The following is an 11,675-nucleotide window of genomic DNA, read 5'->3' as shown; positions in this document are numbered from 1 at the left end:
TAATCACACACCTGGATCCACCTGTCTGGGGGTTCTTCGGAGTCCATTGGTCCGTTTCTGTGCAGAAAGGTAAAACAAAGAACAACAAAGATTTCGTGTTATCAAATTGTATTATTTTGTGACACTTTGGAAGTCCAGTGAATGTTGCACTTTTTCCATTTAACACTACGACATTTAAAATAGATAACCAACAAGGACCTACTGTATAGCACAGGGAACTCTGCTTAATACTCTGTAATGACTTGCATGGGAAAAGAATGTAAAAAAGAGTGGATATGTGTATATGTATAACTGATTCACTTTGCTGTACAGCAGAAACTAACACAACACTGTAAATCAACTACACTCCAAAAAAGTTTTTTTTTAAAAGTATGACTAAATTTGATCAAAACACTTGGTTCCAAGGTTTCTTTTTATAATTTTTGTTTCTCTAATAAGTCTTCCACTTGAACAACACTGCATTTGATAAATCATTGATATAACACTATGGGAAAGAAATATCTTTTCATTCACCATCTCTGGGGATTATGACTCATTTTTTTTTAAGTCATAATGACTATAGGAATTATGAAAACAAAGCCCAGGCAGCCATTTTTGCTTAGAAAATGCTCCCAACAAAGAGTTTTGATCTCCAAAACTCTAACGCAGCTATTTTTGAGGCCTGACAGACCAGGGACTGGAGAAAGTATACAACCTCCAAACAAAGATCTCAAGCTCTGATTTTAGCAAACACTTAAAAGAGAATGGTGTTTTAGGGCTTCCCTGGTGGCGCAGTGGTTGAGAATCTGCCTGCTAATGCAGGGGACACGGGTTCGAGCCCTGGTCTGGGAAGATCCCACATGCCGCGAGGCAACTAGGCCCATGACCCACAACTACTGAGCCTGCACGTCTGGAGCCTGTGCTCCGCAACAAGAGAGGCCACGATAGTGAGAGGCCCGCGCACCGCGATGAAGAGTGGCCCCCGCTTGCCGCAACTAGAGAAAGCCCTCGCACAGAAACGAAGACCCAACACAGCCAAAAATAAATAAATAAATAAATTAATTAAAAAAAAAAAAACAAACTCATAGCTAACATCTTAAAAAAAAAATGGTGTTTTAATTATGGATCAGTGATATCTGAATATTTTAAGAAACAAAATAGCCATGCAGCTTCTGAACCATGAAAGTAAATTCTTATTATAGAAAAGGAATCCATAAGAAAAATTGTGCATTACAAAAATTATAGATAAGATGCAAAACAAAAGAGATTTTAAATCTTTGAAAATGCCTGTTTACACATTCGATTTCACAAGCATTAAATTCATTCCTATCTAATAACTATGGTAATCTGACTAATTAATAAGAACTTGATTTTCACTTTTTGTTATATAACTGGATGAAATGCTCAGTCTATAACTACCATATAATTCAGATATTCACAAACGCAAATTTCTTTTTATATGTGTTGGGGTTTGTGCCTGTGTGTGGAGACTTGGTTTCATTCAGAGCAGACTTGGCTTTGCCAAGCACACATTAGCCATGGGTTTTTCTTAGGGTTCTTCCTGTTGTTTTTATTCATAAGTTAAATGGGCCTCAAAGCAGATGTCAGGGTTCTCAGGTAAAAGCAAATTGGAGAATTATTAAAAATATAAATTTTGTTTTTAACCCAACTACTTTTAAAATGGATTTGTGAAGGCCTAATATGATCATTAAATGAGCATTGAAGCTATACTGAACAAGGTGGATGGCTGTACGGAAAAAAAAAAAACCCTAGTATAAAGACAGCGTTGTGAGTGAGGAGAAGAAAATACCACACTGGGCTTCTTAACAGCCAAGCACAAAATGGGGAAGCACGATGAGTTATAGTTTCATATCCAATAACTTGGAAGAAAACTGCTTTCCAAAAAACGATCTTTTCTGTCTAAAATTTTATAAAATTTTTGGAGCTCTCTACATAAATGACAATATTTTCAACAGGAAAATATATAATGATGGATGTCTTGTGGCTATTTACCTCCTGCATTTTCCTCCACCTTCTTAATGTACAACAGAAGCTGTTTTTCTACTACTCTAACTCCTCTTACTATCAAAGTGCTTGGAAGGCAAGAAAGAATTCAAACTTTGGGTCTTATTCCTACTAGCCCTAAACTAGTACTATTTAAAAACTATTAACTTAGAAAGTGAAAAAGAGCATTTCAGTTCAAGAGCAACTCTATATGACCCTGAAGTTAGGATTAAATTAGGGAACATGGTGCAATTATTAAGAGTATGGATTCTATAATCTGACTGCGTAAATTCAAATTCAGACCCTCCTTGTCACTTGACACCTGTTTGATTGGGAGCAAATTAGTTAAAGTCTCCATGCCTGTTTTTTCATCTATAAAATGGGGATAATAATAGCACCTATTTCATAGCATTTGTGGTGAGAGTTAAATGAGTAAATTTATGTTAAATGCTTGGAACAGTTCCTGACACATAGTGAGGATTATTAAGTGATAGCTTATTATTATTATTGATATCATTGTCATTATTATTCATTTCATGATATTTTGAATGTTTAAACGCAGGTAAATGAAAAATTTTGCTACTAAAGTATTACCCTACTATTTATATTTTAGGTTTTTCCTCCTGAAAGTCATTGCAAATCAGTGAACCTGAAAACAAACTTTTCTACAGGGAGAGTAGGCGGTGTAACAAACTATGATTTGGTTCATTTTAAAAAAGAGAGAAGCTACTTAGACCAAGTACATTGGAGAGCTTGAGATTTATTATACTTTAAAAGCACCTAAAAAGTATTTTATATTGTAAAAAATTTGGAAACGTTTAGCAGAACATATTTAAACAATTTTAAAGTGCAAATTTCAACTGTCATTCTGTCATATCTTACCCAGCATGCTCCTCTCCCCTACCTATATTCTCAAAAGCCTGGGATAGAGCTGGACAAGACGCTGTCCCTAGCAGGGAGAGGAGGGCACATCCAGTTGCCACCCCTGGGAGCTCTCAGTTACAGCCCCATGAGATCGGACAATCAGTCTTCAGCACATTCTCAACTTCTTTGATCTACCGAGAAGTGGGGAATGGGCGGGTGGGGACAACCAACCAACCTAATTTTATTTCTTGCTTCATTACCTATTACCTTGTCTTTCTCTAAAAGAAATGCCTTTATCGTCCAAGAATCTCCCTTCTTGCCTCTTTTAGGAGAAACCTAATTCTCTCTGTTGATTTTACCAACACAACGAGCAAAGTTTCATTTGCTATATGAAACTGGCTTTGGTTCCTCTACCTATTTTAAAAGCAGAAAAACCTATGTTAAGGAATAGATTTGAAGTGGATATATATTAAATAGATATGTGACGATAACCTTGCTTCCTGGAGCTAGAAGTGGCTTCTGAAGGTCCACTCCAGAATGGGATGCAAGATGAACATCCCAGGTTAGGGAGGCCCAGGGGGATCCTGTGGCTATTGAGAACTGACCTACCTTGCAAATGAAGTGTGAAATTAAAAATTCACAATCATGGCCACTGAAAGGGGAACAGAAGAGGACTACAAATTGGTACATGGAGAAAAAGAAGACCTCCAAGAGAGGGGGGAAAAAAATCAGAGAGCTTACAAAAGGTCTTCATTGGTACTTCTGGGAAGACTCCTAAACATCATATAAGCATCTGCCTCAGAGAGTGAATATACCTTCCACAAAGTCTTGGTGGGGAGGTATGGAGTGAAAGATGTTTCTTAACATTCTTTTGCTATACTTCTCCCTTATGCTAAGCTAAAGTTTCCAAGTAGGTTGGCCAGTATAAGATTTTACTATAATTATCCATCCAAAGTAGAGATTATTAGCAGAAGCACACATTAAATAAAAATTACACTTTGTATAATCGTAAGTTAAGCAAGTCACTGAAGCAAGTCACTAAAATACTGATGCTGCATTTAAAAAAATCAATGTGAAAATTAATTCCTTTCAGAATAGGCTTACGTGTAATTTTTAAGAGTATAAAATGCCTGCAGAGAATTATTTTGTATCATTATTTTGTATCAGTGTGAAAATTATTAACCACTTCTTATTAGCACACTTTCTGTCTGTAAATACGCCCATTTCTCATTGCTTAAATAAAATCAAGTGAAATCATCTTGCCCGGGGCGGGGGTGGGGGGATACATATATACCTTTATCTAAGAGGGTAAAGGTAAAGTAATATTGAGTTAAAGTTCAAAGCTCTACGAGTCAATCTGTCTCAATTATCTAATAACATTGTGAGAGTTAAGAGAAAGAAGGCTACTTTCCAAGATCTTCATTGACACTGCTGGAAGAATCCTTACAGTCTTGATGAAAAATCTTACCTATTGACTAAACACTAACAAAAAGTTTATGTTAATTTATTTTAGCCCTAGCAGAACTCGCATCACCTATTTTTTAAATACTATTATCCTGTTATGCATTCCTTGAGCTAGATTCTAAAGTCTAAAATATAGTCAACTGATAACACTTAAAGGGTGCATGTGAATTTCCTCACATCACATTCTTGATACCCTGTATGTACAAATTATATGCTTATGCAAAAAAGTAAAAACAGTTACCTCTTGTTTGACATCTTGCTGTACTTTTCATTATTTTTACCAACTATATAAATGCCAGCCTATTAAAAACATACTAATACTATACTACCCTTAATGAGATATAATTGTCATGTGCTAAAATAATTTGACATAGAATGCTTTTTGTCATTCTTTTATTCTGAAATTCTCAGATTACTATATTTCTGGTTCATATAACTAACCACAGACATTTTACATTTTAATTTTCTTTGCTATGATTTTTTTGAGAGGTCAGGTAAGAAATGTATTAATTTTGGTTGACGGCCAAGGTACTGGTTGCCTGTAATCTGCTATATTTTTCATTCTTTCATATTTTCTTAAAAGAGCTTTATTCTGAGAGGTGACAGGGATCTCGTACTTCTAAGCCATTAGACCTCAGACTCTGTGTGAAACCAAAAGGAAATGTTATCAGATTTTGATTTCATCAATAAGACATGATATGAATCACATTTGTGCTCAAACGGAAAACTGGCAGAAACACGTAACCACATCCTTAGATGAAGAACCTTAGAACTTTTTAGTACTAGCGAATGTTGGGCAGTGACAATGTTTCATGATAGCGGACAGGTCTACTGACTTCCTGGGATGAGGGCCACCCTTCCTTCTGTCCTAGCAGGATCAAAGAGGTTCATTCCAAGAGAATGCCTTCAGATGCATTAAGTTTTTATTTTTAATTACTCTTAAATTTTAATTAAAACATTAAAGTAACAAATAGGAAAACACATTTGCTGGAACAACTTTAGATGGTATAACGAGGCAGGAAGTCTGCTTGAACTTACAGTTGAGAGACTGAAAGCGATGTAGTGCGTCATTTATTTGATCTATAAATTTTATAAAAGTGAATTTATGTTGATTTGGTTATGTATTAAGTTTTATAAGCCTCAGGGTTTGTGGAATTCTGTAGCTGGGAACTAGGGAAAGGTACCCCCATATTAATGCCCCAACATTGCTACAATATTGATTTGAAATTTACCTGAATAAGTGAGTATCTAAGATTCTGAAATGTCCCATCTCACACATATTCTTAGATGAAATATTCACATTTTTCCTCTACCTAAGATCTTCAGATGGTATCTGAAAATTCCTCTGATTTACCCTGTGCATTTCACTCACAAGCACTTGATTGCTCACTCTAGCTCTGTTTCTATCCATTTTAAAAGGCACATTTAACATTCTAGGAGTTCGAGCCTGCTTAAGTTAGCAAACAATTTGAAATGCAAAAGTTATACAAAAAAAATAAATGTTAACCTTACCTCGGATGGTTTGAGCGTCCCTTGTTCTGAAACAAATGTAAAAATTGGCATTGTCAGTTCTTTTGTTTGGTTAGAAACCTTAACTTGTTCTCTGCAGCGTGGTAAAACACTACTGCTTTGTTTTCCTAACATATCTGTAATATATTTCCAGGGTCCCTCAGGCAGGGCTAGTAATTGTTTTGCAACCGGGTTCTCTTGCCTTATTGGCTTGTCAGGAAAGTGACTCATAGTACTAAATGACTTCTAGGTTATGCTTAACTTTTTCAATTGTTTATTAAGCAATTTCAATCCAACCACATAAAGCTCCTTGAAACAGGGACTTGCACTAAGTTTATGTGCAAAAGAGAAAGCTAGGTGGGAACCTTTCTTTCAACACACCCAGTTTTAAGAATTAAACACAAATAATTTACAAATGTAGTACATTGAATATAACAACTGCAAACTTAACACACACAATTTGCACATGAATTTTTCTGCCATTAAGGGGCTATTGCTTTTAGTTTTAATTTGGGGGGAATACAGTTTGATTTAAAGATGGAAATTTAAAAAAAGGACAGGATTCCATTCTAATGCTCATTTTCCTTTCATCTCAGTGTATCTGTCTATAAATAGAAACAACGATCTCCATTACATTTCAGTTCCTGAAAATGACTAACAGCTAGGAAGGGCCCTGAGATCTTCAAGTAAGTAACATGGCAGAGGGCAAAGGGTATCTCTGAAAGGAAAGGCACACACTGCATGTGGAAAAAAGCTGGTGGGTAACATTTTGCTTCCTTTCCCCATATCCAGGAGCACCTATGCATGTTATAATTTCTCCAGACTGTGAAGGAAAACACCTCATAATTTTGCGCCTATGCCTATACTTTTCTCAACCAGAATGATCCTCTGAAGAAGGATCTGAGAAGAGAAGACACTGATGGGAATATCAGGAGAGAAAGGGCAGCTCTGTCAGCCTAAATGAACCTCTTATAGAGGTTCCAAGAAGCCTCACAACCAGAGTTCCAGGGGAAAAGTACCAGAACACCTTACTAGCTGTCACAGATTGCTTGACACAGGAAGACTGCCCAGGGTATGGAACAGGAGGTTTTGGGGCTTTTTGTTTTTTAAAGGACTATTCCTGATTAGTGGAACTGAAGAAGCATGAGCGAAAAGTAACCTTTCTGGAGAAAAGCAAAGCCTGTGTTTCTTTGCCAATTTCAACCCTAACATACTAACTTTCATACATAACTGCCTTCTATGAAGTCATTTTTGCCAGGTCTGAAGTTGGCCTTTACAAAGGACAGAAAGGTATTTCCCTTTCCCTCTCTGCTAGAAATATGCAAAGTTTCAGAAGAAAGACTGTCTAAGAGAACTGGATTGGGGAGAGAGTCTATGAAAGTACCATTCTGCTGGATACTGTGCCCAGACTTAGAACCCAGGTTAGGTGAACTTGGGTTGCAAACAAAACAGTTGTGATACCTGTTTCACTGGTTTGACCAGAAAGACCTATATGCCAGAAAAGCCCTACACTACTTTCTTCTTCTACTGTGAGTTAGAGAAAGAGCCTGAACTGGGAATCACAATCTACAAGAAGCACCAAACAGGAGGGAAGTTTAAGTTTTCCATCCAAGGAGATTGAGGAAAGCTTTGATATTTCCAGATGACCTCTAAAATGGGAAAACCTCAGATCTTTCATGGTCAGTGTTTAAAAATGAGTCTGGGGCTTCCCTGGTGGCGCAGTGGTTGAGAATCTGCCTGCCAATGCAGGGGACGCGGGTTCGAGCCCTGGTCTGGGAAGATCCCACATGCCGCGGAGCAACTAGACCCGTGAGCCACAGCTACTGAGCCTGCGCGTCTGGAGCCTGTGCTCCGCAACAAGAGAGGCGGCGATAGTAAGAGGCCCGCGCACCGCGATGAAGAGTGGCCCCCGCTTGCCGCAACTAGAGAGAGCCCTCGCACAGAAACGAAGACCCAACACAGCCATAAATAAATAAATAAATAAAATTAAAAAAAAAAAAAATGAGTGTGCACCTTAATTTTAATTCAGAAGTATTTTCTTTCCTGACTCTGCAGAGAAGTGTTTTTATGTCCTGGTGAAGTAGGTCTGTTATAATATGCTTTAAATGTATTTTATTTTTGGCCTAAAACCTATGATAGCCCACGTGGCAGCAGTTGGCACACCGCGTTCCAGGAGTGCTCTGGGTTTCCTCAGGAAGAGGAAACGATGGTATCTAAGGTGATGATCTAGCTATGCAGATACTTGCACCTCTTTACCCAGAAAACAGATCTGGGAACAGAAGCCCCTCATTTACAGGCCCTTCTTACGTTGTTGCTTAGTGCAAGCTGGCCAGCTCCCGGCATGAGTGAGCACTGACCACGGAACACAAGAGGCATGAATGGGACTGGCAAAGCGAGGGATAAACTAGACTCGGCTGACCACCTTACCCAACACTCTCTCCTTCATTTCTCCCACTGGCTGTTGTCTTCTGCTTTCTTTCTTTGCATCTCATCAAGCAACTCAGCTTTCCTCATAATTCTTATTGGATGTACCTGCTCTTCACAAAGCCTCCTCTGTGCAACCCAGATAGGAAAATGGGAAATGGGCTTTGTGCTGGATGCAACTCCAACTCTGAGGACATGAGTCCTTAACTGGGGCTTATCCTTTCCTTGCCACTACTCCCCATCCTCACGGCCACCACATTCCCCCACCTTCTCCACTGCCACCCAGGAAAGAGGCCCATTTCTTCCATGGACTTGGCATCGAGCAGTTCACACTGTGATCTGCTTATGCTGGGCAGAGCACTTAAATAGTGGCTCTTGAAAGTCTGAGCTTTTATTTCCTCATATGTCATGGCAGGGTTCTGTAAATATTCTGAGGATAGGGCAAAAGCCAAAGGACTAGAAATAACTCTTAGAATCTGTTCTGAGTTCAGAAATTCTTAGCCAGGCTCCTTTATTTATACTTTTGTACTTGTTCCAGGGGCCATACCATCAGATTGATTGGCCCCTTTATAAACACAATCTAAATTCTGATAACCATATTGATGCAACAACTTAAAACTTTCGTGAAACTAACAGTGATGAGAGAGCAGAAAACCCAACTGCAACACTGTTTCATACATTTTCAAAGTAAAATTCCCTTCTGGCTGGGAAAATAGAATAACAACCTCTTCTGATGAAGTATTCTATGGAAAAGTTGCTCTGATTTTGAAGTCTACAACACCATCCTTCATTTCCTCTTGATATATGCCCAAAACTATACTGGCGGGCACTTGGATCTCTAAAAAACTCTTTGTGTGTCACAGTGCTGCATCAGGACTAGAATAATAAGGGCTGATGATCGTCAAATTTAGTTTGGCTGAATTCTGACCAAATAGAAAGCTTGCTGGTTGAGATCTGATGAAAAGGTCTCTCTCTCTTTTCTGTCTCTCTCTTTTTCTCCTGGGAACTTCCTTAGGATAGTAATTCAATTCTTCAAGTTTCCAAAAGTTTTTAATCCTCGACTTGTCTTTACCCTGCAGCCGATTTCTCAGGCTCCTATTGATCAAACTATAAAATGTTCTTACCCTTTCAAGAACCTTTCTAGATGGTGACTCACAGGCCCTCAAGGTGTTTACACCTTGCGTTCTTTCATCATGTCCCAACTGGTTCAATGTAATTCAGAGAAGTGCTGTTACTGAGGTGCTTGGAGCCTGAGCATTACTCCATCTTCAATGCCGGCACAGGGTCAGTAGGCATATTTGTGTAAGACAAATGATTTTCACTGAGACTTTAGACTCATATCATATCATTAATTTTTTATACATAAACTTCAGTCCTATTATATTTGTTTTCCAATACAAGCAGCTCTCAATGCATACATTATGACACAATCTGCTTTGTCTCTTGTTTGAAGTTCTACTTCTTAAGACTAAACAAATCAATGCCCATTCAGATCATTTGTCTCAAAAGGGGCCACAGAAAAGTAATTACCAGGAAAGCTTTTGAAGGTTTTTTTGTCATCATGGTTAATATGCTATTTTTATGAAACATTAAAACTAAAAGACAGTTGAGCTGATCAAATTTTGGAGGAAGTTGCACAATGCTGTGTTTACCACTCAGATCTACAGCAATATTTTGGAAAAAAAAAAAAAAAAAAAACTAATACTTGGAAAGAGGCTTTGATTTCAAATCTTTTCAGGAGCTCTAACAGGAATTCAACCATATAATAGTTTTCAGTTCACTTTAATAATTATTAATATATCATTAAACTGACCCAAATAATTAAATGGAAGGAATAATAACTACCCTTGGGTATAAAATTGTCTTGATAAGTTAAAAAAGATAACTAATTTATATAAAAGGCGCTAAATAGAACCAAAGTCATTTTTTGGTTATGAAATCAATGATCAAGCTTCAGTTTATGTAAAAGTCATGTGGTAAAATGCCTAATGGTAGAAGGATGAAATAAAATTATATTCTAAAAGTTAATCTCTTATGATAAAATACTGCGATAGTATTTTTAAAAGAGCCATTTCAGATGCCAATTTGGGGTGCAGGTCCTAGATAACAATCTTGCAGGTTTAAACCATTAGGGTACCGAGGCAACTTCCTTCCAATGAGGAGTGGCTGCAGCATGAGCAGGAGCTGCAGCTGGCCTAGATAAAAGAGCGATTAAACAGATAAGCAAACGGGGATCTGCTTCCGTTAAACATTAGAGCAGCTGAGCCTTGCACTCCCACTAAAGGAAAAGATGCATTAAACCCAAGTCATCTGCTCCAGCAATATTTGCCTTCCAATGTTACTTTCTTTGTTTAAAAGGAGAGGATGCAAAGCAAGCTATAATATTGATCAACGTCAGGGTAAGAAGGGGCCAAGAGGAGTTTAGCCATATATTACAGCAGGGAAAAAAACACAAATGCCCCCAACTGTTATAGTCTAGGACTAGACCTTCACAGTGGTGTACTGTGAGAAAGAAATGCCACTCTGGAATTATATCATCTTTGCAGTGACTGGCTGAGAAATGGAGTTCACATAATGGAGTTCATACCTATGCATTATTAAGGTTGGAAAGTTTTGGCAGCACACTTCAGAGTCTGTGTACATGTTGATCACCGAGGTTGCCATGGTGAATGTGAAGAAGTCAACTCAAGTTCAGCAAAATAGAGAGTGGAATTGCCTGCTCTTTATATCCATGCAAATCCTCAAATGTTAAGACATAAACTAATCACCCAACCTTCAAGCTTGTGTCCAAGTTGCATAGTTTGTCTTATAAATATATATATATATATAAAACCTTAAAGGACCTTTTATAACACTTGAAATGTACTTGAGGTAATAATCTGTCATAGTCAAATATTAATAAGAATGAATTTCTTCATTCAGAAAGGAACTGCATTTTTACCAAGTAATTATGATTTTGAGGATGAATGAAGACTAGACAAATTTCAGGGATACAGATCATGAAATATAAAAGGTTTCTGAACCCAGGGAAGACAACATCCAAGGAAGATGTAACTTCCACAAAAAAGAAGAGCTATTTCAAATGCTTAACGGTTAGTATTTTTACCACATTCAACACTATTAAGGATTGTATTTGGGTTGAAATATTCCTATTTAGGAAAAAGGAGTAACAACCTGAGATTAAGCACCTTGACTTTGGACTTGGTACTAAGGGATAGATACAAAAGATGAGAAACACATTCCCTATGGTGAAGGAGCATATACTCTACAAGAGGAAATAAAAAGTGGCAGAGGGAATTCCTTGGTGGTCCAGTGGTTAGGACACCACACTTTCACTGCTGAGGGTCCGGGTTTGATCACTGGTCGGGGAACTAAGATCCCACGAGCTGTGCAGCATGGCCAAAAAAATAAAATAAAATAAAATGTTACAA

General features: G+C 37.7%; 1 protein-coding gene across 17 annotated transcripts in view; it reads right to left on the bottom strand.

Moving 5' to 3' along the window:
* VAV3 (vav guanine nucleotide exchange factor 3) overlaps window positions 1–11,675 on the bottom strand; it is a 521,969-nt gene that overhangs the window by 252,713 nt on the left and 257,581 nt on the right. For all 17 annotated transcript variants that reach the window (XR_014261053.1, XR_014261054.1, XM_082451935.1 and 14 more), the window contains exons 18-19: window positions 5,824–5,849; window positions 12–57 (exon numbers count right to left, since the gene is read on the bottom strand). Coding sequence is in view for 15 of the 17 variants with exons in the window: in XM_082451935.1 (XP_082308061.1) it covers window positions 12–57; window positions 5,824–5,849 (72 nt within the window). In the remaining 2 variants the exon portion in view is untranslated. The remainder of the gene's footprint in view (window positions 1–11; window positions 58–5,823; window positions 5,850–11,675) is intronic.

Source organism: Balaenoptera physalus, assembly GCF_965194825.1.
Source record: "Balaenoptera physalus genome assembly, chromosome: 1".
Taxonomy (NCBI): Eukaryota; Metazoa; Chordata; class Mammalia; order Artiodactyla; family Balaenopteridae; genus Balaenoptera; species Balaenoptera physalus.
Note: the sequence above shows the minus strand (reverse complement) of the source record. Positions and strands in the feature narration are given on the sequence as shown.